The sequence below is a fragment of the Octopus bimaculoides genome, chromosome 7 (assembly GCF_046866305.1).
Source record: "Octopus bimaculoides isolate indiv1 chromosome 7, ASM4686630v1, whole genome shotgun sequence".
Lineage (NCBI taxonomy): Eukaryota > Metazoa > Mollusca > Cephalopoda > Octopoda > Octopodidae > Octopus > Octopus bimaculoides.
This window is the reverse complement of record NC_142934.1, coordinates 90,716,986-90,743,601: the sequence shown is the minus strand read 5'-3', so window position 1 is coordinate 90,743,601 and position 26,616 is coordinate 90,716,986. Positions and strand designations below refer to the sequence as shown.

The window sequence follows — 26,616 nt, the reverse complement described above, 5'->3', positions numbered from 1 at the left end:
GCATGTTTGACCATGGGGAAATATTACCTTGCTTGCGAACGTGTGAGGGTTGGTGACAGGAAGAGCATCAAACTGTAGCTAATCTGTCTCTATAAACTCCACCCAACCCATGCAAGCCTGGAAAAGAGGATATTTTAAATGATGATGATGATGATGATGATTTACAGGTTCTGGCTAGTGTACATAATGGATGGGTTTATTTATCATGAAACAATTGAGCCAAATCTGTTTTAGTGAGATTTGAAGTAGATTTCTCAATTATCTTCCAAGACAACTTTGAGAATTGGACGTTTGTAAAAGTATTGTTTGCAGACAGACAGAAACGAAATTGTTTTGTTTTTGAATAATAAAACTCCAGCTGGATTCCTGTGAACATTGGCATATGGTCGACACAACCAAATATGGAAGACAGTCAGAACAAAAGCTCCCTTCTTCAATGAGTGAAAAATTTGAAGTTAGTTAATTACTCCAACGATTGGTTATTTAATTAACAGACATTTTTTCATTTATAAATGGTGAAGATGTTTGCTTTGCAATTATTTGCTCTCATTCGGGTCGGTCTTTAACATATTATGTCTTATACAAGAGTTAGTCTTTGGTCTATGAACATCTTCGAAGTGAAGTTTGGTAGACAACAAAAAACTTGTAGAAGATCTGTTGGTGTGTGTATATATAAAACATGTTTCAGGCATGGCTGTGTGGTAAGAAGTTTGCTTCCCAACTACATGGTTCCGGGTTCAGTCCTACTGTGTGGCAACTTTGGCAAGTGTCTTTTACTATAGCCTTGGGTCAACCAAAGTATTCTAAGTGGGTTTGGCAGATGGAAACTTAAAAGAAGCCTGTCATATATATATATATATATGTGTGTGTGGTGATGTGTTTGTCTTTTTACTACTGTTTGACGAATGGTGTTGGTTTGTTTATGTCCTTGTAACTTAGCAGTTTGGAAAAGAGAGACTGATAGAATAAGTACCAAGCTTTAAAAAACAGTACTGGGCTCAGTTCATTGGATTAAGAATTCTTTAAGATATTGCTTCAGCATGGCCACAGTCTAAAAACTGAAACAAGTAGAAAATAAAAGACAGGCATTAAATGATTATTAGGTTAGTGTTTATTCCCCCCGCCCTGACTGACTCCTGTGCCAGTGGCACATAAAAAGTACCATCCGAATGTGGTTGATGCCCGTGCCGCCTGACTGGCTCTTGTGCCGGTGGCGAGTAAAAAGCACCCACTACACTCACAGTGATTGGCGTTAGGAAGGGCATCCAGCTGTAGAAACCTTGCCAGATCAGATTGTTGTTGCTGCTGCTGTTGTTGTTGTTGTTGTTGTAGAACCAAAGTGTGTGTGATGAGGCTGGACGTGTGAATTACTGCTACAATCTTGTTGACAGCTGTCAGTACAGTTTCGATTGGATCAATTTTATTTCCAATTCTTGAGTCAATTCAAGACAATTGTAAAAGACACTTGTCCAAGATATCACGTATTGAAATCGAACTTGGAACCTTGTGATTGCTAAACAATTTTCTCACCTGTCCAACCATACTGCATCTGTATGTGTGAATGTTTATTTCCCTGTTTCTGGACATGTTTCATTGTTATTAGACCTTTTCAGTGATGTACAACCTTCAACAATGCAACCAGGCAGAAATGATTTAAGAGATATAGAGCTGTTTCTATTGATTGAAACCGAATGGAATGATAACTTAAAATACGTCCAAACCAAAAGAAAAAAAGAAAGATTGTTCCACTTACTATCAGTAGGCCCAGGTTTGGCTTTGTGGTTTTGCAAATTAAGATAAAAAAAATTTTGCAAATTATCTGGTAACCTCACTAGTGCTGGTGGCACATAAAAGGCGCCCAGTAAATTCTGTGAAGTGGTTGGCATTAGGAAGGACATCCAGCTGTAGAAACCATGCCACATAGTTCTGGGTTCAGTCCCCCCGCCACTACGTAACACCTCGGGCCAAGTGCCTTTTACTATTGCCTTGGGTTGACCCATATCCTATATGTAAATTTTGTAGATGGAAATTGTGTAGAAGCCCATCATATTAAATGTGTGTGTCATTGTCATTGTCCCATCAACTCTGCTTGACAACTGGTGTTGGTTTGTTTATGTTCACATAACGATTTGGCAAAAGAAACAGACAGAATAGGCACTAGACTTAAAAAATATTTCCTGAGGTTGATTTGTTTGACAAAAACCTTTCAAAGCAATGCTCCACCATGGCCACAATCCAGTGACTGAAACAAGTAAAAGATAAAAAAGAAAAACAAGCAATATCTCATTGCCCTTCATTAATTACATTATGCATATTTTATTTCTAATTAATTTTAATTACTCAACATTTTTGAGTTATCTACCCTGATATTCTAACCCCAGAATCAATCATTAAACTAATGATTTTTCTCCCCTCATCAATATGAGTGCAATTTTAATTATATTAAAATTTCTTGGGTCACAGCATTTAAATATGTTAGCACCAAACCATGATTACTAGTTACTAGTTTAGCCTGATTGGTAATCAATGAAATCAGCCTAAACTAATCTCAAACGAAGATGAGTCTGACGTTTCTATCAAGGGCAACAATACCTTCTCTCTTTATGGTTCTCTCTCTCTCTGTCTCTCTCTCTCTCAGCCGCTTTGCTTTCTGTTCTGCTCGCATTCCTCCTATTGCATTGATTTATCTATTTCATCTAAATACGCCAAATAGAATCAAACAGGAACATTTGTTCCTGTACTTTATGCTTTATTGTGCAGAACCAGCACTGCTTATCAATGGTGATTTAGCTTCACATGTTGTGATAATCATGCCTTTCCCCAAAGCAAGTGCAGTGAAACCATTTCAAATAAATACAATGAAGAATTCTTCCCTTATATACCATTGTCATCGTTGCCATTGTGCATATATTCCTAATTGGTGTGTGTGTGTGTGTGTGGATAAATCAGCACTCATGCAGTGGGTGTCCAAGTCACTTCAGTACACAAATGTGTGTGTGTGTGTGTGTTTCATTATTGTTTATGTGTGTATATATTCCATATATGTGATTGTATGCATGCAGTTGCTTCTTGGAACCTCAAATGGAGAATCCCTGGAATGTTTTAGAAACTTTCACTGTGACCTTAATTGTATTTAGAGAATACAAATAAGTTTGTTTGATTCTTTTTTGGAGAATTCCAGTTTTCCTAGGTTTTTATGCAGATCTCATCATCATCATCATCATCATCATCATCATCATCATCATCATTATCATCATCGTTTAAGGTCCGTTTTCCATGCTAGCATGGGTTAGATGGTTTGACTGAGGTCTGAAGAGCCAGCGGCTGCACCAAGCTCCAATCTGATCTGGCAGAGTTTCTACAGCTGGATGCCTTTCCTAACGCTAACCACTCCGAGAGTGTAGTGGATGCTTTTTACATGCCACCGGGACAAGAGCCAGTCAGGTGGGCCTGGCATCAATTACATTTGGATGGTGCTTTTTACATGCCACCAGTACAGGAGCCAGATCTGTTATTACATAACCCAGTGCATCTCTGACAATAGAAACAAATGAATACTGTTCAGCCTGGACATAAAGGGCTGTGGATTTCTCATCAATCCTCCATATACGGTTCCTTTTCCCACCTTTTTTATGAGACTTTCACCTCTTCCCAGTTGCCGATCTCTTCAGCACTGCAGGATTTTGCTTTTTGTCTCTTAGACTAGTGCTTCTCAAACTATCTGATGTGGCATACCGGCTGGTTTTTGTTTCCCAATGTGCCAGGGGCCGGTAATATTTCTTAGTAACATTAGTTTATACCGGAAACAATATATATAATGAATATAATAAAAGTTGACAATTTTTTTTATCTTATATTTATTTTGTAAACAAATAATACAATATTACATAAGCATTTTATAATGTTTCTTTCCTTTCTGGAATCTCACTATGTACTGGCAGCTGATGGCTCGCAGACCAGCGCCATCAGCTGCCGGTACCACCACTTTGAGTAGCACTGAGTTAGAACAATATCTGGTCTGTTGTGCTTACCCTGGGTTGCCATATTCATACCGTCCTCTCTATGCTGCCAATGTTACCCAAGGGAGAGGCAAAAGCTGATAGAGCTTGCCACCAGTGATGTCGCAACTCACGTCTACAGTTGAGTGAACTGGAGCAATGTGAGATAAAGTGTCTTGCTCAAGAACACAACACACAGCCCGGTCCAGGAATCAAACTCACTACCTCATGATTGCCAGCCCGATGCTCTAACCAGTGAGCCATGCACCTTCTTTATATATAATGTTATAGGTACAGTAATGTTCTCTTATTAATATTCCAAAATATTTTGTTTTTCAGAAAGTTGCTGGTGAGGAGAAATTTTTACAATATTGTGTAGAATGTAAGGGTCACAAAGCACCTCGATCTCACCATTGCCGGAAGTGTAAAAGGTAATCAAATATTGTTTCAGTCTTCTTTAAATTGTCACCAATTCCAATCAAAATACATTCATGCATTTATGCCCCCCCCCCCCTGCAATACACTCACATGCACACTAGTATACCCATGTTGTCAAAAATTATCCGATTTTAAAAGAAACTGAAGCTGATATTTAATTAATGCATCAGGAGCGACCCTTCAGTTTGCTGCCTCCCCCCCCCCCCCAGTTCACCCCTATTTACAAGTTTATATAGCAGACCCGAAAGTGCTACCCTCATAAGGGTGTCTCCCTGGGTAGATTCCTCCCATGTGGCCATGCTATTACTCTAATGCTATCACTAATTATCTATTTGATTTTATGTCATCTTTATTAATTTATTTGAGAATGGTCATGTTCCTAGTTTAGCCAATAAAAACACATGCACTATATATTTGGTGTTAATTTGCTTCAGATTTATTTTAAGTTAATTGTATTTCGGTCAGAGTTCTTTCATCACACCTCTGTGACCTCATCAGTGGTCCTTTGCTTTCTTCTTTCTTTTTTATGTCTCTCCTTTCTAATGATCTGCAAAATGATCTACAAAATGGCAGATCATTAGTAAGGAGAGACACACATAAAAAAGAAAGAAGAAAGCAAAGGACCATTGATGAGGTCACAGAGGTGTGATGAAAGAACTCTGGCCGAAATACAATTAATATAAAAAGAAAAAAGCTGAAACAAGTGAACACCAAATAGTGTGTGTGTTTTTATTGGCTAAACTGGCAACATGACCATCCCCAAATACAATAAATATCTGTTTCAACACACGATTTCACATCAAGAATCTTACAAAACGAATATATAAACTTAACATCTTTATGAAGTTTTTGTTATATTAATTGTTTCTAATTGCAGGTGTGTAATGAAAATGGATCATCATTGTCCCTGGATTAACACCTGCTGTGGCTACCTCAATCATGCCAACTTTATCTATTTTCTTTTCTTCGCTCCATGTGGTTGCATTCATGGTGCTTTTATATTGATTGGTTCCCTCATTCAACTGCTCAATAATGTAAGTCACTTCAGTTATTCTTACCCTCTTACAACTACTGTAATTCCTTCCTTTCTACTGTAGCTCCTTCCTTTCTACTGTAGCTCCTTCCTTTCTACTGTAGCTCCTTCCTTTCTACTGTAGCTCCTTTCTTTCTCTGTTGTAGCTCCTTCCCTTCTACTGTAGATCCTTCCTTTCTACTGTAGCTCCTTCCTTTCTACTGTAGCTCCTTCCTTTCTACTGTAGCTCCTTTCTTTCTCTGTTGTAGCTCCTTCCCTTCTACTGTAGCTCCTTCCTTTCTACTGTAGCTCCTTCCTTTCTACTGTAGCTCCTTTCTTTCTCTGTTGTAGCTCCTCCCCTTCTACTGTAGATCCTTCCTTTCTACTGTAGCTCCTTTCTTTCTCTGTTGTAGCTCCTTTCCTTCTACTGTAGATCCTTCCTTTCTACTGTAGGTCCTTCCTTTCTCTGTTTTAGCTCCTTCCCTTCTACTGTAGATCCTTCCTTTCTACTGTAGATCCTTCCTTTCTACTGTAGGTCCTTCCTTTCTACTGTAGAATATTTGGGCCTGATGTAGCCTCTTTAAATGCGAAAGGGTTCAGTAATGGTGCTTCTTTTGTGATATGAGTTAATCAAGTGTACTCTAAAGCCTGTCATCAGAAAGTGTGTGACAGCCTATTGTGTGTGTATATATATATGAACCCACAACCTACGAGACCTCTTGGTCCACAGCTTCTTCCCTAACCCAACCTCCCAACCTGGCTTGTTCCCCTGCTCCTGCCCACACTACTGCACTTGCCCTTACCTCTCCAACACCACCCTCCTCACAGGCACCCATCATCAACCCTATCATATCACTGACTCCTTCACCTGCACTTCTAGCAATGTCATCTGCATCTCCTGCTCTCTCTGTCCTTCTCTATAAATTGGTCAAACGGGACGCCACTTGGCTAACTGGTTCGCAGAATACCTCCAAGACATCTGATTTGGCAACGACACCCCAGACTTGCACCATTTCCGCTCTACCGGTCACTCTTTAAAACACTTGTCTGTGTTTGGATTGTCTTTGCACAGGGGCCATCCGGACTCCCATCTTCGCTGTGAGCAGGGATTAATTTTCTCTCTTCGCTCCTTTGCGCCACATGGGCTCAACTCTCCTTCCCTCTTCATCTAACTCTCCTCCTCTCTCCTCTCTTCCTCTCACACCTACTTCCTCCCACCCACCTCTCCTCTCTTGTTCTGGCACCTATTTCCTCTCTTCAATCCTACACACCTTCTCCCTTCCACCCTCTCCCCATCATCACCCCCTCCCTCGTTACCCCACCCATATACATTCCAACCCCACCATCCCTATACATCCCACCCCACCCCATCCCTTAGACCCTACCCTTGCTTCCTCCACTCACACCTCCCCCACACCCCAACCCCACCACACCACACCACAAGCCACCACACACACACACACACACCACACACCACCATACCACACCACCCCACCCCACCCCTCCCCACCCTGCACACACTAGCACTGACCACTTCCCAGCACCTACACCATCATCCACACACCTACACATACATACACACACCTACACATACATACACACACATGTCAATGTCACCAGCCCCCTCCCACATGCACCACCCCGCACATACATGTTCTCACATACACACGCACACGCACCTTCGTTTTGAGATCACCGCTACTTTATTATCTCCCCTTCCTAGCTCTCCTGTGTGACCCCTCTGTCCAGTATTCGCCATGATAGATCGCTAGCCACTCAACCTTTTCTATTTTCTCTCTTTGTTTATTTCTGTGTTCCTTTCTGTTGAAGAGTGTAGGCTGGAAACATAAAAGGCTTTCTCACCTTCCTGAGCGTCAAACTAATACACATGTTTGTTGTCTACACCATCTGTCTTCATTTTTTGCTTTTTTTGTAAATTCTCACTATATATATATATATATATATATATTCTCTTTATTTTTTTCTTATTCTTCCCATCTGCTTTCTCTCCTTGTTCCTCTCTGTAGAAGAGCACAGGTGGGAAATGTCAAAGACTTCTTTCATTTTGCCTGAGTGTCAAAGTAATACACCTTGTTTATTGTTTCCTCACCTGTCTCCTTTTGTTTCTCGTTTCTTGCATAATTTTGAACCACTACACACACTACACACGCACACACACACACACACACACACATCTTCACTCCACAGCCATATCTGCACCTCTGTAATTTATATATTCAACAGAAATATTTGACAAAATTAGGGAAAAGCCAAAGTTTTAGCGAGGAAGATTTGTCTAAAGAAATTTTCCCCCTGACTCATGGCACAAACAAGCCCTGATGCCATCATACATGCAGACACACACCTCAATATTGGGTGTGTCTGCCCTATTAATATCTGCTGGGTTCTGAAACAAAGTGCTTATGCACTTAACTACACAAGGATCCTGTTACCATTGGCATATTAAATTCAACACATTCACACATCACACATTTCTTCTTTACTCTCTTTCTTCCTTCCACTCCCTACTTCTTTCTTTCTCTCTTCTCTTTTCTTCCCCTCTCCCTTTTCCTCTCATTCATTTTTATCTTCTCTCTTTCTTTCTCTTCCTCTCTCTTTCTCACCTTGTCCATTTCATTCCTCCTCCTCCTCTACTCCTGTCTTTGACTGTTTATTGTCTCCGTGTTTGTCAAGTACTGTGTTTAACACACATTGCAAGGTAAACTTAGCCAACACTTGCCACATCAATGTCAACAATAGCAATACAAACTCACTGAGTCCTGTGTTATTGATTTATATCAAGCTCACAGTAATTTAGCTAATAAAAAATAAACTACCATCATCATCATCATCACCATTATCGCCATCATCATGATCACCATCATGATCATCATCATCACCATCTTTATCATCATTATCATCATCATCATCATCACCATCATCATCATTGTCATCATCGTCGTCATCACCATCTTTATCATCATCATCACCATCATCATCATCATTGTCATCATCACCATCTTCGTCATCATCATCATCATCATCCTCCTCTCCGTCATCACCATTACCATCTTATCATTGTCATCATCCTCTCCGTCATCATCATCATCTGTTCTCCATGCTGGCATGGGTTGTACAATTTAACAGGCGCTGGCAAACCAGAGAACTACACCCGGCTCCAATTGTCTACTTTGGCATGCTTTCTACAGCTGGATGCCCTTCCTAACATGCCAACCACTTTACAGAGTGTAGTGGGTGACTCTTACGTGGCCCCATCGTGAGTGCTTTTTATGTGACGCTGGCACATCTGCTCTCTATGTGACATAGGCATCAGTCCCCTTTTTTATATGGTACTGGCACAGGTGCCTTTTATGTGGCACCAGCACAGCTGGTCCTTTTTATGTGAACAATCATTCTAATTATATAATAATTGGTTTCAGGTGTAATAATTAGTGGAAGGTTTATTAGACATGCTGTTAAGATTTGATTACAAGAGTGTGTCTCTTAGAAAACTTACAAGTCTGCTGGAGATTCTTAGAATGACAGTCAAAAGACTATTGTTACATGCCTTCATCATCGTCATCATCACCATCATTATCATCAGTATCATTATCATCATCATCATTGTCATCATCATCATCATTGTCATCATCATCACCGTCATTGTCATCATTATCATTGTCATCATCACCATCATCATTGTCATCATCATCACCATCACCATCTTTTTCATCAGTCATCGTCAGCATCATCATCATCACTGTCACCATCTTTATCACCATCATCATTAGAAAGTCTGTTGAAAGATTGCTAGATGAACGTTCGAAGGATTGTTTGAGGAGTATTGAATTACTTATTGTAGGACAACTGGAGAGTCGTTAGAGAATTACTGATATCTATTTTTCTGTGTGTGTGTGTGTGTGTGTGTGTACACACGCACACATACAGAAAGAGAAGTCTGCTAAAATCTATATATATACATACACACACACACACACACACACACACACACACACACACACACACACACACACACACCAACACTTGCATCCTGGCTTCATTCAGTTGATAAAAAATCAAGTATTCAAAATTTATGATTAAAATTTTAACCTTTTTGATACCATCCAGGCTGAAACCAGCTCTGGCTCTAAGTACAAATGTCTTGTTTTCAGAAGTTCTGAATTAAAATCTTCCACCAAACCTTAGTCACAATTTAAGTTATTTTACTAAATTCTTTGTTATATTTAGAATTGAAAGAAACACAGAACATCTCAACAGAAATATGGTAACAAAAGGGTTAAAAGTACTGGGATCAATGCCATTGACTCCAGTAGTTGACTGATACTCTATCTTATTGGTCTGAAAGGATGAAAGGCAAAGTCAACCTCAGTGGAATTTGAACTCAGAACATGGAGAGTCAAAAGAAATACCACTAAGCATTTCGTCCAGTGTGCTAATGATTCTGTCAGCTTGCCTACCTTTTATATTAATAATAATAATAATGATAATGGTTTCAAATTTTGGCACAAGGCCAGCAAATTCCACTGAGGTCAATTTTGCTTTTCATCCTTTTGGGGGTCACTAAAATAAGTATTAGTGATCACCTGGCCCTTATTTCATCAACTCTGAAAGGATGAAAGGTAACATCAACCTCGGCGGAACTTGAATTCAGAATATACAGAGAGATGAAATGCCGCTAAGCATTTTTCCCAGCATGCTAACGTTTCTACCAGCTGGCTGCCTTAATAATATTAATAATAATTGTATGCAAGTGTTAAAAAAAAAAACCTGCCCTCTTTGGAATAGCTGATATTCTATAAAAGGTACTTTTGTCTGAAGTCTTTTGTTAAGGATTGGCAGTTAACAGGATGGAGCAAAAAATGCCCAACTAAACCGGTCTTTTCTACCCATATTGCACAATGAAATATAATAATAATAATAATATTGTTTGTGGTAGTAAAGGTGAATCATTTTCTTCTCTTCTTTCTTTACAGCCATATTACCTTTATCACATGAATGGTGAACCAATGGTACAGCTGAGCATTCTTGGGTTCATTATTGTTGTTTTTTCAATTGGACTTGCTGTTGGAGTTATTGTTGCTGTCGGAATGTTGTTTTGTATTCAGGTAAGAAACGACTCTGGCTTATGTATTCATAGGCAGCAGGGTGGCCCAAAAGTAGGTTGACAGTTATTCAACTGTGTCTTTCGCATCCATATATTAATAGTTTAGATCTTAATTATAAAAAAATATGAAGTCATTATTCTATGTTAATTTAGTTAATTTTGTCAAGCTCCCTTTTCAGTTTGTAAGATAGAAATTTAAATGTAATAAAATATTTTAAAAGAAATTTAAAGTGCCTACGTGATAACTGTAAACCTACTTTTGGGCCACCCTGTATGTATGTATGTGTGTATGTATGTATGTACGTATGTATGTGTATATGTGTGTATGTGTGTGTGTGTGTATGTATGTATGTATGTATGTATGTATGTATGTGTGTATGTTTGTATGTATGGGTATGCATGTATGTGTGTGTGTATGCATCTATGTATGTAGGTATGTGTGAATGCATGTATGTTAGTGTGTATATATGTATGTATGTGTGTGTATATGTATGTGTGTGTGTTTGTATGTATGCATGTATGTATATTTCTATGTATGCATATATGTAGCCCTTATTGTTGTGGCTAGGTTTGTTTCTTTTATTTCTTAAAATAGTATTTCTTGAAGCTGTTAACAACTAAACAGACCCAGATTCATAAAATGTTCAGTTTAATAGAAAAGCAAGTCAGATCTTTTCAAGTATTTTCCTCTTTTATTATCTGACTGACATCACATCATTATATACCTGACATAATTTTTGTACAGTTGAGTAACTAAATATATATATATGCACACACACATATGCACTCATACACAGGGTGTGTCAGCTATTTGAGGACAAAGTCATGTTTATTAAAAAGCAGACATATCATCATCATCATCATCATCATTGTTTAACGTCCACTTTCCATGCTAGCATGGGTTGGATGATTTGACTGAGGACTGGTGAAACCGGATGGCAACACCAGGCTCCAATCTAATTTGGCAGAGTTTCTACAGCTGGATGCCCTTCCTAACGCCAACCACTCAGAGAGTGTAGTGGGTGCTTTTACGTGTCACCCGCATGAAAACGGCCACGCTCGAAATGGTGTCTTTTATGTGCCACCCGCACAAGCCAGTCCAGGGGCACTGGAAACGATCTCACTCGAAAATCCTACAGGAGCCAGTCAGGCGGTACTGGCAACGGCCACGCTCAAAATGGTGCATCTCATGTGCCACCCGCACAAGAGCCAGTCCAGGGGCACTGGCAACGATCTTACTTGGCTTGCCGGGTCTTCTCACGCACAGCACATTTCCAAAGGTCTCGGTCAGTAGTCATCGCCTCGGTGAGGCCCAATGTACGAAGGTCTTGCCTCACCACCTCAGCCCAGGTCTTCCTGGGCCTACCTCTTCCACGGGTTCCCTCAACTGTTATGGTGTGGCACTTTTTCACGCAGCTATCCTCATCCATTCTCACATGTCCATACCAGACCAATCGTCTCTCTTGCACACCACAACTGATGCTTCTAATGTTCAGCTTTTCTCTCAAGATACTTACACTCTGACAGGTATTCACATTGACATTACACATCCAACGGAGCATACTGGCTTCATTCCTTGCGAGCTTACGTATGTCCTCAGCAGTTACAGCCCATGTTTCACTGCCATGTAGCATGGCTGTTCGTACGCATGCGTCATACAGTCTGCCTTTTACTCTGAGTGAGAGTCCCTTTGTCGCCAGCAGGGGTAAGAGCTCTCTAAACTTTGCCCAGGCTATTCTTATTCTAGCAGCTACACTTTCAGCGCACCCACCCCCACTACTAACTTGGTCGCCCAGATAGCGGAAGCTATCGACTACCTCTAGTTTTTCACCCTGGAATGAGATAGAAGTTGTTTCCTAATAATAGATAATAACTTTATTACCAAAAAATGCTATGAGGATAAAAATAAGCCTTCTTTTCTATAATATTGTGATGAAGAAAGTGACAAGAGTATTATTATAGTAGATTGAATTAAATGAATTTAAATGTCATAGTTCTGCCGTGACTAATTGTTTGCCTTCCTTGTTACTTTGACCGATAATTACTGATTCAATGGGAAACTGCCAATTGCCAGTTGTTTTCAAACAGGACATTCTCATGACCGCAACTTCAGCCACTGCTCTGAATGGAATTTTGGTGACACACCCTTTTGAGCAATCAGAATGCATACTTGTTAGTTTGGGTTACCTTGACCTAAATTCCTCATATCTTCCGTATATATACATACATACATACATATATATCATCATCATCATCTTATGTCCATCTTCCATGCATGCCTGGTGGGGACAGTTGATAGGAGCTGGCCCTCGTTTAAAAAATCTACCCAAGGCTACTGTGTCTGTTTTGGCAGGGATTTTACGGCTGGATGCCCTTCCTAACACCAACTACTCTGTAGAGTGGACTCAGTGCTTTTTATGTGTTACTAGCACAGGTGAAGTTAGTTTTGGCAGGGTTTATACAGCTGGATGCCCTTCCAGATGTCAACCACTTTACAGTGTGGACTGGATGCCCAATTACGTGGCACCAGCACTGACAAGGTCACCAAGTAACTCACAAGACAAGGAATTATGAGAGGGGAAGGGACATTTGAGGAGGGGAGCTTGTGTCAGAGGATGAAAGGTTAGAGTGTGACAAAGAGACAGAGAGACAGAAGCAGGTGTCTTGCCACAACATAGGGGAGTCATTAAAGGAGGTGATCCAGTATCAAATGATGAAAGGTGAGAGTGTAACAGGGAAATAGAGAGACAGAAATAGGTGTCTGGCTATAGAGGAGGAGGTACATGAGTGAGAGAAAGAGAGAGAGAGAGGTACAAGAAAGAGGTGAGAAACAAGAAGTGTGCTGATGTAAAGGAGATATTTGGTTACCTGGTCAGAGGGAAAACAAGAGAAGGGGAGAGAGAGTGTGTGTGTAGGAAGCAGCAAAAGTATGAGAGAGAGATGGTGTAGTGCTAGGGTATACTCACAAGTAACAAGAATATGGGCGTAGAATGTGGTTAGAAAAACAGGGTGTGAGTGGTGGGGTGTGTGGAGCAGTAATACAGTGAGCATAGCAATGAGGGCAAGAAAGGGGATTGGAAAACAATCATAATTTATGAAGAGGAATTTATGTGAGGAAGAGAAAGATGCAATTTAGAAGAGGAGATGTAGTTCAGTTTCTTAGGGTAGAGTGGGTGAAAAGTGTGTTGCTACATGTGGGTGGGACACAACTCTTCTATATATATTTGTGTGTTTATAATGTTGAGCTATTTGCACTCACACCCACAAAAGTTTCTATTTGCACTTATAGTCGTCAAGATGGGTCAAGGACCATCCACTTCACAGAGTGTACTTCATGCATACACTTGGACGTATATGGTACATTTGTGTGTGTCTGTGTGTGAGTGTGTGCATGTATATGTATGCTTCTTGTTCTGTGTTGTGCTTCTCATTATGAAAAAAACCATAGTTGAGGGCTGTAATTTAGTGGGCATTTTAAAAAAGGGGCTAAAGAAGTAAACCCCTTACAGATAATCCAGAGAGAGGGATCCTAAAGCAGATATGTCCAGTTATATTTAACCAATATCTGGCATCCTCTGAAGCTCCATAATGCTGTGAATGTATTGACTTGTTTTTCTTTCATGGTGTGTCCCTGGGTGGAGAGGTGTTATGTGTGTTGGGAGGAAGCTAGGTACTTGCTCCTGGAAACAGCCCAGCTACAGCAGAGGTGGTTAAGTTACTGTTTCTGTCATACTGTTGGCCAGTGAGAAAGGTTGACTAAACTCTCTGTGTGTGTGTGTGTGTGTGTGTGTGTGTGTGTGTGTAAGCTTCTAGTTCATTGATGAACTAATAGCTATGGCCCTTTCCATAGAGAAGACTAGTTGAGAGCAATAATGAAGATAAAAGAAACTCTCCTGTGTGTTGTTCATGATGACTTGTACTAAATACCGGGTGCCTTCTCTCTCCTTCCCCTTTCTTTGCACCTCCACTTACCTCCTCCCCTCCCCACCCGCATTATTTTCACCAACCACCTCCTTCCTCCTCTGCCTTCAGTTATCTCTCTCCTCAGCCATATTCCATGTTATTTCTCATGCATCTGCTTTCCTTCCCAAGCCCCTTCTTATATATATATATAGCTCAAAATATCTGGCAGCTCAAAATATCTGGCAGTGTTGGCTATAGCCTAGTCACCCGTATTACGAACCAGGTGATACACGAAGGAGTCATACCCAATGACTGGTGTAGCAGCATCATAGTCAACTGCTACAAAGGTAAAGGTGACGCTTTAGATACAAATAATTACAGAGGCATCAAGCTGTTAGATCAGGTTATGAAAGTTACAGAGAGGGTCATAGCCCAACTAATTAGGGAGCGAATCAATTTAGATGAGATGCAGTTTGGGTTCGTGCCAGGTAAAAGCACTACTGATGCCTTATTTCTAGTGAGACAGTTGCAGGAGAAATACCTAGCTAAGGATAAACCTCTGTACCTGGCTTTCGTTGACATGGAGAAAGCCTTTGACAGGGTCCCCCGATCCCTTATCTGGTGGTCAATGAGGAAACTTGGGATAGAAGAATGGTTAGTGAGAGCTGTGCGAGCCATGTACAGAGATGCTGCCAGTAAGGTGAGGGTTGGAAATGAGTACAGCAATGAATTCCGGGTAGAGGTAGGGGTCCACCAAGGTTCCGTCCTCAGCCCCCTCTTATTTACCATAGTCCTCCAGGCAATCACAGAGGAGTTCAAGACAGGTTGCCCCTGGGAGCTCCTCTATGCTGATGACCTTGCCCTAATTGCGGAGTCACTATCAGAACTAGAGGAGAAGTTTCAGGTGTGGAAGCAAGGTCTAGAATTGAAGGGCCTTAGAGTCAACCTAGCTAAAACCAAAATCCTAATAAGTAGGAAGGTAGATAAAACACAAACCCCTTCAGGTAGATGGCCCTGCTCAGTATGTAGAAAAGGAGTAGGTAGTAACTCTATAAGATGTACCCGGTGCAAGCTATGGACACATAAGAGGTGCAGCAACATCAAAGGCAGGTTAACTAGCAAGTTAGTTTTTGTTTGTGGCAGATGTTCAGGTGCAATAAAGACTGCAAACAAACAGGAAACAACTTCTATCTCATTCCAGGGTGAAAAACTAGAGGTAGTCGATAGCTTCCGCTATCTGGGCGACCAAGTTAGTAGTGGGGGTGGGTGCGCTGAAAGTGTAGCTGCTAGAATAAGAATAGCCTGGGCAAAGTTTAGAGAGCTCTTACCCCTGCTGGCGACAAAGGGACTCTCACTCAGAGTAAAAGGCAGACTGTATGACGCATGCGTACGAACAACCATGCTACATGGCAGTGAAACATGGGCTGTAACTGCTGAGGACATACGTAAGCTCGCAAGGAATGAAGCCAGTATGCTCCGTTGGATGTGTAATGTCAATGTGAATACCCGTCAGAGTGTAAGTATCTTGAGAGAAAAGCTGAACATTAGAAGCATCAGTTGTGGCGTGCAAGAGAGACGATTGCGCTGGTATGGACATGTGGTGAGAATGGAGGAGGATAGCTGCGTGAAAAAGTGCCACACCCTAACAGTTGAGGGAACCCGTGGAAGAGGTAGGCCCAGGAAGACCTGGGCTGAGGTGGTGAGGCAAGACCTTCGTACATTGGGCCTCACCGAGGCGATGACTACTGACCGAGACCTTTGGAAATGTGCTGTGCGTGAGAAGACCCGGCAAGCCAAGTAAGATCGTTGCCAGTGCCCCTGGACTGGTTCTTGTGCGGGTGGCACATGAGATGCACCATTTTGAGCATGGCCGTTGCCAGTACCGCCTGACTGGCTCCTGTAGGATTTTCGAGCGAGATCGTTTCCAGTGCCCCTGGACTGGCTTGTGCGGGTGGCACATAAAAGACACCATTTCGAGCGTGGCCGTTTTCATGCGGGTGACACGTAAAAGCACCCACTACAGTCTCTGAGTGGTTGGCGTTAGGAAGGGCATCCAGCTGTAGAAACTCTGCCAAATCAGACTGGAGCCTGGTGTTGCCATCCGGTTTCACCAGTCCTCAGTCAAATCGTCCAACCCATGCTAGCATGGAAAGCGGACGTTAAACGATGATGATGATGATGATGATACCCTCACGCCCCACCCCACCCCACTCACTGTAGCCACCCTTATGTATCATCTCTGCATCTCTTTCCTCTCCCCTTACACCCCCACCAACCTTCTGATCTATCCTTCCTCTGCCACCTTACCCTCTCTCCATACCCCCTCTACCCCCATTCCCAATTCTCTATTACTCTCTCTTCCTCCACTCATGAAAGCACCCACCCACCCCTTCCTTTCCTCCCTTATTCCCCACCCTTTCCCCACCCTGAATGTCTACCATCTTTGTCCTGCTTGCAGGACAAAGACCTTTTGGTTGATAGAGGGAGTGGAACTGAGGGTAGTGGCTGTGTGTGCCTGGCATGGGGTCAGAGGCTGACAGAGGGACAGGGATAGTTGTCTCAGTATAGAGGAGGTACTTGGGCCATCTCAGTAGGACAAGGAAGGAGAGGAAGGTGGGAGAGAGAGAGACACTCAGGGAGAGAGAGAGAGAGAGAGAGAGAGAGAAGTAGATAGTGTGGGAAATGTATTGAGGCTTACCCACAGGGAACACCATTAATTCAAATTCATCTTCATCTTCGTTTAACGTCTGTTTTCCATGCTGGCATGGGTTGGACAGTTTGACTGAGGACTGGCAAACCAGAAGGCTGCACCAGGCTCCAGTCTGGTCTGGCAATGTTTCTACAGTTGGATGCTCCTCCTAATGTGAACCATTCCAAGAGTGTAGTGGGTGCTTTTTAGGTGCCACCGGCACGAGGGTCAGTCAGGCAGCACTGGCAACAACCACGCTTGAATGGTGCTTTTTATGTACCACATTATTAATTTTTGAACATTTCCTTTCCACAGTTTCATGAAGTTCTGAAGAATGAAACTGCCATTGAGTCTTGGATTATTGAAAAGGTAAGTAATAAGTTTTGAAGAATTAGTAAATCAGAGGAATGGTAAATTACAGAGACAGGTGTGACTCTGTTGTTGGAAGTTTGCTTCATAACCCCAAGGACCCGGGTTTGATCTCACTGTGTGGCATTCAGGCAAATCTCATTTTCTGTTTTCCTTGGGTCGGCTCATACTTTGGGCGTGAATTGGACTGACGGAAACTGTACTGAAGCCCATTGAGGGATTGTCTCTGGCTCTCTTTTGGTTATGATGACAAGTGTTCCAGTTGATTTGCTCAGCAGAACAGTCTATTCGTGAAATTAATATAAAAGTGGCTGAAAGCTCCACAGACAAGTGTACTCTTAACCATTTTGATACCAACCAGCTGAAACTGCCTCTTATGGCGATCACCGTGCAATGACTAAGGAAAATAGTCTAATAATGGGGCATGTAAGCCTTCGATAGAAAAAAGAAAGCTTTCCTGTTTGTGTGGGAGTCGAACCCACATCCCTTTGTTAACATGACTAAGTGTATTACCTTTACACCAGCGAATCAGCCTCCCCATTTATGTCAAATTTAAGAACTATAATAGTTTGTGTTTGTTTTTTTATATGTAAACAAACTTTCTATATGCTTTCGGTGCAAATGGTCTTTTTTCTACGGTGCCGTTTTTACAACTTTGTAATATATATTTGTTAACATTTAGCGGAAACAACGGAGTGACTCAAGGTTCGAGAGTTTTGTGTGTTGGCACTTATCAAAAGAGGTACAGGTTGAAGGTCTGTGTGTAAATATATTTCAAAGAATTATAAAGAACACGGAGACTGGTACATCATCAAATTTCTCTTTTAATTTTATAGTTTGTCATACAACATAAATTGTTGGGTAAATCGAGAGTTACCATGGTAACCACCTGGATAATTCATTCCTTTTAAACTCATATGTACTGAGATATTTTTGACAAATTGATTTTTCTGGCTCTTGTCTGACTCATGTCATTGGTTCTCCTCTTCTCAGGCAAAATCTCGTGAAAGGGATCCGTCTGAATCCGAATTCATCTACCCATATAATTTAGGATGGAAAAACAATCTGAAACTTGTTTTCTGGTCGACTGATGAAATCAAGTCGAATGGCATCACTTGGCCTGTCATCGATTCCTGCAATCAATACACGTTAACGGTAAGGCATTCTGGTCCTCTTTACGTATTATTCTTGTTGTTGCTGTTGTTGTTGTTGCCACTGGTGCTGCTGCTGGTGTTACCTTTTTACTGTTATGTTTATTGAAGTTACTGGAAACAGTTGAATGCCATCATCGTCATCATCGTCATTTTAACATCCACTTTTCTGTGCTTGCATGGGTCAGATGGAATTTGTTGAGGCTGGATGTCCTTCCTGTTGCCAACCCCCCCACCTGTTTCCAAGCAAGGTAATATCCCCCCCCCTCCCATGACCAGACTTGCTTTTCATGGAAGACTGGAAACAAACAACCTCACTTGTATGATGATTATGCTTGTTTAGAAACATTACATCAAGATAAGGGCACACACACATACACACACACATTTATAGATACAAGTATGCATACACACACATACACATTTATGCATACAAGCATGCATACACACACAAAAACACACACATGCATATTTATACATCAAGCATGCATGCACACACACACACACACATTTATACATACAAGCACACACACACACACACACACACACACACACACATAAAGTAGAGGGCATATGGCGTAGTTCAATTCCAAATCTGAATAATAATAATAATAATAATAATAATAATAATAATAATAATAATAATATTGAAAAATACCTTAGGAATGATAACCCAGGTTCGAAATTTCCCCAAGACACCTGATGAAGGCTGGAGGATATATCAGACGAAACGTTGTGTTAACAACAAACAAGATGAGGACAAATATCCGTCAAATGTAAATAATGTATAAAAGTCACATTGTGAAACTTTTGAAGCTACGAGATACTGCGTGATTAATTAAAAGCAATGTAAATAAATGTTACATTTGAGAGAGAAATCTGAATGTTAAAGGGTGAAAGTTGTCTTTGCCAGTGACATCCATTAAATATTGTGCCTCCATTTTGTTCTTATCTTCTGATCAGGTGGAGCAACTCATTCAAAAGGCTCAAAAGAAAGAACGTGTTGTTCTGCTGGACATTGTCCAAAATTACTCTGGTTATTGGTTCCCATTCAGCAAAGGATGCCGTGTGGTTTACAATATTCCTTGTAGTGACGAAGCCAGAATTCCTCTTAGTGTTGGAGATGTCGTTGAAGTTAGTCGTGGCAGAAGGTATTGTATGACTTTGTGGATTGTGTAATATTCTCTTTTACCTTCTTGTTTCAGTTGTTAGACTCTGGCCATTCTGGGGCACCACCTTGAAGACTTTTTAGTCAAACAAATTGACCCCAGCACCTTTTTTTTCAAAACCTGGTATTTATTCTGTTGGTGTCTTACGCTGAACTGCTAAGTTATGGGGATGTAAGCAAACCAACATCAGTTGTCAAGAGCTGTAATGGGGGTCAAATACATGCACACACACACACACACACACACACACACGTGTAGAAGGGCTTTTTTCAGTTTCTGTTTACCAAATCCACTCACAAAGATTTGGTCAGTCCCACCAAAAAAAAAAAGAAAAACACTTGCCCAAGGTGCCATGCAGTGGGATTGAACTTGGAAACTGCATCTATATTATATTATATATGTATTGGAGGTAGTCATGTATCTTTCCTACGGCAAAACATTTGTTCCTGTCCCTCTAACATACTGTAACTTCTCATCACCTGGGATAAAGCCACCTTCCTCACATACCTCCCACACATCTCAGTTGAGTGGTCTTATCTTACAAGTTTCTGGTGACCCCACATGTGCCATGTAAAATGATTGACCTTAGGAAGGTTATAGATTGGAAAAAGCTGCAAAGCTGATTTGCCTTAGATACACAATATATTGGAATGAGACAGTTTGGCACTGCTGTTTGGGCGCTAGCGATTTGGCATGGCTGAATGGATAGTCATTGTTTTGGTGACAGTGCCTTTGGGTGCTGGAGGCAAACATACACATACATGCATGCATGCACATACAGAAATATACACATACAGAGAGAGTGAGAGAGACTTTACACGTACATACATGAATAACTAGATGCTAAAACACTGAGAGAAATCAGTGATGCCATTTCGGTGGTACTAAAATGACTGTGCCAGAATGTCTCATGCTCCGGAATATGTTGACAAGGTTTTTAGTTGTACTTTAATATCTCAGTGTGTTATGGTGGAACTAAGGAATATTAATTCTTATCATCTGACATGAATAATCTTTGATAAATTCTAATTGTTTCAGATATTGGTTATATGGAACAAAAGTCAACAAAGAGGATACAGGTAAATTGGAATTTCTTTCTTAATAAAACTTGATTTATTGCTTTTGTTTCTACCAAGAGTCACAGGCCAAATTTGTGGCTGGTGCCAACTTGCTATCAGATCCAGGATGACATGGTGATGGAACAGTGAAGCAGACAATATCATAAGAGCAAAGAAATGGGTCTGGAAGAACTGGGAGAGTGGGGTGGGGTAGCAGAGAACTGTAGTGGTTATATATATATATATAGTCAGTACCAGGTGTTGATGTGGCTGTGTGTATATTATTACAAGAGTTCATACAGAGATGAAGAATAAATTCAAGACTTATATATTTACTACATAAAAATATATTTTATTTACTGGTCGGTGATGATACATGGAATCGAAATGTAGAATTTAGTTGAATGAAGTAATCTATGCAAGAAAGTTCAGATGTAGGAAATAAAGAAATAACAGCTAAGTGGTGGCTTTCAGCCATGTGGCGTAGAGAAATAGATGGCCATAGCTGTGATGTGAATGGCTCTAAGTCTAATAGACTAAGAAGCGAAGAGCAGGGTTAGCAAGCTGTTTTTATTAATGGAACACTAGACATTCTAGAAACTTCCAAGAGAAACACTAAGCTTCTTGAATAATTAAGAATCACATCACATGACACAGATGCTTTGAGAAACTTAGTAAAGGGAAGTTACTCTATAATCCTTCTTGTAAGGGAGATCATTCAACTATTTAACTACCTAGACCACTACAGAACTAAGTAGCTAGAAGACAGTGTATCAGAGAAAACCATGATGTTGTAAGAGAGGAATGTGTTGAAATGTATGATGGTACACTTGCTGTTAGTGAATCTGAAAAGAAGGAGACATGGAAGTGCTACTATGAAAGGATGCTAAAGGTGGGGAATGCATAAGAAAAGAAGAGTGGACCCGACAATGTGGATCCAACAAAGGGTACAGTTGAGTTGACAGCAGCCTGAAAGATAAAGCAATTAAGGATATGAAGATGGGGAAAGCTGCTGAACCATCAGAAATTACTGCCAAGATACTTAAAATATCTGGCAAAGTAGGACGCGGCCTAGTCACCCATTATAGTTCCTTGGGTCATCCAGGAAGGAATCATATCCAATGATTGGTGTAGCAGCATTATAGTCGACTGGAAGCGCGGAGTAAATGAGTGGCTGGTGAGAACTGTCCAAGCCATGGACAGAGATGCTATCAGCAAGGTAAAAGTCAGCATTGGTACAGTAACGAATTTAGAGCACAGACGGGAATTCATCAAAGATAACTCTCAGTTCCCTCTTATTTATCATAGTCCTGTAGGCCATAACAGAAGAATTTAAAACTAGTTGCCCATGGGAGCTTCTCAATGCTGATGACTTTGTTCTTATACCTGAATCTATACTCTTTTACTTGTTTCAGTCATTTGACTGTGACCATGCTGGAGCACCGCCTTTAGTCGAGCAAATCGACCCCAGGACCTATTCTTTGTAAGCCTAGTACTTATTCTATCGGTCTCTTTTGCCAAACTGCTAAGTTACGGGGACGTAAACACACAAGCATCGGTTGTCAAGCGATGATAGGGGGACAAACACAGACACTCAAACACACACACACACACACACACACACATATATATATATATATATATATATATATATATATATATATATATATACATATATATGACGGGCTTCTTTCAGTTTCCTTCTACCAAATCCACTCACAAGGCTTTGGTCGGCCCGAGGCTATAGTAGAAGACACTTGCCCAAGGTGCCACGCAGTGGGACTGAACCCGGAACCATGTGGTTAATAAACAAGCTACTTACCACACAGCCACTCCTGCGTCTAGTATAATTTTAACATACAGATTAAAATAAACTACAGCAATTTGTAAAGTAAACACTATTTTCTACTAGATTAAGGAAGGTGAGTGCAGTTAATACTGTATTTCATGGCTTATAAGACGCACGAGTGCATAGGACGCATCCCAGCCTAGGCTTTAGTTTTGTAAAATAAATTACCACTAAAATAATGCTTTAATTCCTCCACTTACCTGTATAACTTTATGTTATTACCACTAATTATATGCAATTTATTGCATCCACATTCCACATAAACATTCTGTAGGCGATTGTTCATCAATAGATGGCAGCACATGTAGGCAAGTTTTGAGCCCACATTGAGTGCATTGGACACGGGGATTTTTTAAGCCATTTTTGGATAAAAAGGGTGTGTCTTATAGGCCATCAAATATGATAACTATTGGAAGTTTTATCTCAGAGTAAGTCACTGTTTTAGAGGTTTATCCAATTACCAGAATTTAAAAGTAAGCTGACTTTTTCTTTTTGCAGAAATTGTTAATAATGCTTTTAGCCCCAAATCTAAGTGTTGATGAAAAAAACCCTATCTAAGCTGGGTGGAAAAAAAAAATAATGAGCCCCCAAAATGTGGGAATTTGAACAGATGTGAAGAACTTTTTTGTATGATTTTAAAAAAGAAATAGTGTTACTTTGTTTTTTCTGGGTTGTGCTTGGTAAAGGATTTGATCACTCTCAGTTGAGGTGTGTCTTGTCTTGCAAGTTAGTTGGTGACCTTACTAGTGTCATTGCCATATAAAAAAGCACCCAGTCCAATCTGTAAAGTGGTTGACTCTTGGAAGAGCATCCAGCTGTAGAGATCACGCCAAAACAGACACTGGGGCTTGGTGTTGTCCTCTGGCTCCTCAACTCCTGTCAAGCTATCCAAACCTTGCCAGTATGGAAAATGGTTTTTAAATGGTGAAGATGATGATGATCAAGATAGCAAGAAAATCTATCATCAGGATAGATTAAAGCAGGTTTGTCTCAGAGACAAGCATGTTTTCTGCACGGGACCTTTGAGTTGCCCTTAAAAACATTGTTAAAATTATTTCTGTTGTTGTTGTTCATGTTTGCACAATTGATAGAAAATATTGTTTGTGCTATCCAAAGATGTATGAAGAGCTGTTCATGCAGCCTTGAAACGGTCTACCTTTTTTTCTTCTAATTTGTAGCATTGTTCTTTGCTTTCAGATCAGCCTCGGGTGAGAGGATGGTTCCCTCGATGTTGTGCTCGTGAACGTAACACAAAGGAAATGTCACAAGACATCAAGTCAGAAATTGAAGATGAAAATGAAAAAAAAAAAAACTAAACTTAGTTCCATTGTCTCCATCTAGAAGAAAATGCAATGTGATGCCACATCACAATCCTGTTTTAATGAAAAATCTAAGGATGGTTTTTTCTTTTTTCAAAATGTTTTGTCTTCAGTGGTATTTTCTAAAGGAGTCATTTACAGGACTGACACAGACAAAAAGCTGAAATGAATATTTGGTATTTTTCTTATTCAAACATACAATTACAATTTGAATGTACAATATTCATTGAATATTAACACATTATTTAAATAAGATACTTGATATTCATTCACAATAGATATTTGGTGTTATTACACCAGCAGGCGACCACAAATGTCCGAAGTGGAAGTTAAACTGCTTCTTACAGAGTAATCCAATCTCAAAAGAGGGTTGAAGATTACACTCTGCATTTTTTTTTTTGCATATTTCTGCTGACAATTCTGCTGATAATTTTTTATTTTTTTATTTTTTTGGATATTTTTTGGGCTATCAGCCGAATCCTGTTTTTTGATCTCTAACATTTGTTAGAATTATGAAAAGAAAAAAAAAATTCTGAACATTTATAGTTGAGAAACACGCACGCGTGCGCATGAGCGCACACACAGACACACACAGAGTTCAACCAAAGAGAATTGTTTTGGCTTCCCTTACAGACGAACGATTAATGTGATCAATTAATAATCGGGCAGAGCATGGTCTCCTGACATGTCAGTTGATGTAATCAGTGGATATTAATTGCTCAACAAATTGTTATTGTTATTCTACCACAGGCAGGAATTATCTTTGCTAACTCTGCTACTGGTCTGCGAGTCATTGAGTGGTTCTCATTTCTCCATTTAGCCGAAGTGTCTATCATCATTTTCGTCCCCCCCCTCTCTCTCTCTCTCTTTCTTTCTCTCTCTCTCTCTCTCTCTCTCTCTCTCTCTCTCTGTTGTTGATTTTTTGTTTTTCATGCTTCTTCATCAATGGTTTAACTGAAGGCAGACTTTCCCTATGGTTTACCGTTGTAGACTATATTACAGAAACTTGTTGAATCCTTTGAGGGTTGGGTGGAATTGACTGTTGAGAGTTATGGCAGTGGCAGCATTACAGATCTTAAACATGGTGAGCTGGCAGAATCCTTCACTTGTCACACAAAATACTTTGTGGTATTTCTTCTGGCGTTGTGTTCTGAGTTCAAATTCTGTCAAGGCTGGTTTTGTCTTTCATCCTTTTGGGGGTCATTAAAATAAGTACCAGTTGTATATTAGGGGTGATGTAATTGGCTAGCCCCCTCCCCTCAAATTCAGGCTTTGTGCCTGTAGTAGAAAGAAATATTATAGGTGTTAATGTTTGGTCTACGATGCTCAATTCAGTCAGAAAAGGTTCCTGCAATACTCCAGCATCTGATCCAAGAAGGAATTGATGTTTCATTCACTTAGTGTTTGCCAATTCTATGGATTCTTGTGGTCCGTAAAGGATTAGCCGAACTCTCATCCATCTTTAAACATGGATTATTAATGGCTTTCTGTTATATCCTTTAGTCATAAACAGCTGTCATATGTTTGTGGAACCGAAAGAGCTGAATGGTTATGGACTGTCAAGAGGATATAGAATTCTGATCTGCTGCAGATGTTTTCTGGAGTATTTCAACCATACACTTAATTCTGCACGCCTCACTTCACCGAGCTGTCACCTACATAGGTACCAATCTGATTTCATTATCTCAGAATGCAAAAGACCTGTATCTTATCCTGAGGTAAATTTATCTCTCATCAGCTTAATACCACACAGCTAAGCCACAATGGAAGCCACTTTTAAAGGCTCTGTGGTCTACAAGGGTTTTTAACATTTTACAAACATTTTAGTCTTTTCTGGGAACGTCCCTGCTCCTATGGCTATTCCATGACTATAAATCACTTGTGAACTCACAGTGCTGGAGTGGTTTTTACTGTTCCAAGAAGCAGGAACAGAATCTTCTGGAGTTATTGCTCTGATGCTGTTAAATCTTCAAAAAATTTCTTCTTCTCACAAATATTTCCAGAAGAAAATTGAAAAACAATAAAAGAAAAAAGAAAACAAAGCAAATTCTGAAATGGAACATAATTATGATAAATCCAATTTTTACTGTTGAAGAATTTTAGACTTTTCGAATTTAGAGTCTAAGTTTTTATATATTTGAAGAATCTGTAATAACAATTGTTGAACTTTGTAAAGAATTTACTGGTTCTGATCTCTGTGATAGTTTTTCATAAAATAATGTTTCCTTTAAAAATTATTAAAATTATCATTATCATCATCACCATTATTATTATTATTATTATTATTATTATTATTATTATTATTATTATTATTATTAAGAATGGAAAGCAGGAAGAATCATTAGCCCACCAGACAAAATGTCTTGTAGCATCTCTTCCAGTTCTTTAAATGTTGACCTCAAATCCTGCTACGGTCAACTTTGCCTTTCATCCTTTTGGGATCGATAAAATAAATACCAGTTGAATACTGGGGTAATTGATTTACCCCGCCTCACAATTGCTGGCCTTGTGCCAAAATTTGAAATCATTATTATTA

At 40.1% G+C, this 26,616-nt stretch overlaps 1 protein-coding gene across 1 annotated transcript in view; it reads left to right on the top strand.

Annotated features, from left to right (window-relative positions):
* The window catches only part of LOC106870570 (palmitoyltransferase ZDHHC6), a 30,085-nt gene extending 3,744 nt beyond the window's left edge, over positions 1–26,341 (top strand). Inside the window, exons 2-9 of the mRNA XM_014916696.3 lie at positions 4,338–4,429; positions 5,314–5,470; positions 10,443–10,574; positions 17,481–17,534; positions 18,528–18,689; positions 19,649–19,836; positions 20,893–20,933; positions 23,959–26,341. Of these exons, the coding sequence (XP_014772182.1) occupies positions 4,338–4,429; positions 5,314–5,470; positions 10,443–10,574; positions 17,481–17,534; positions 18,528–18,689; positions 19,649–19,836; positions 20,893–20,933; positions 23,959–24,077 (945 nt within the window). The 3' untranslated portion in view covers positions 24,078–26,341. The remainder of the gene's footprint in view (positions 1–4,337; positions 4,430–5,313; positions 5,471–10,442; positions 10,575–17,480; positions 17,535–18,527; positions 18,690–19,648; positions 19,837–20,892; positions 20,934–23,958) is intronic.
* The last annotated feature ends 275 nt before the right edge of the window (positions 26,342–26,616 follow it).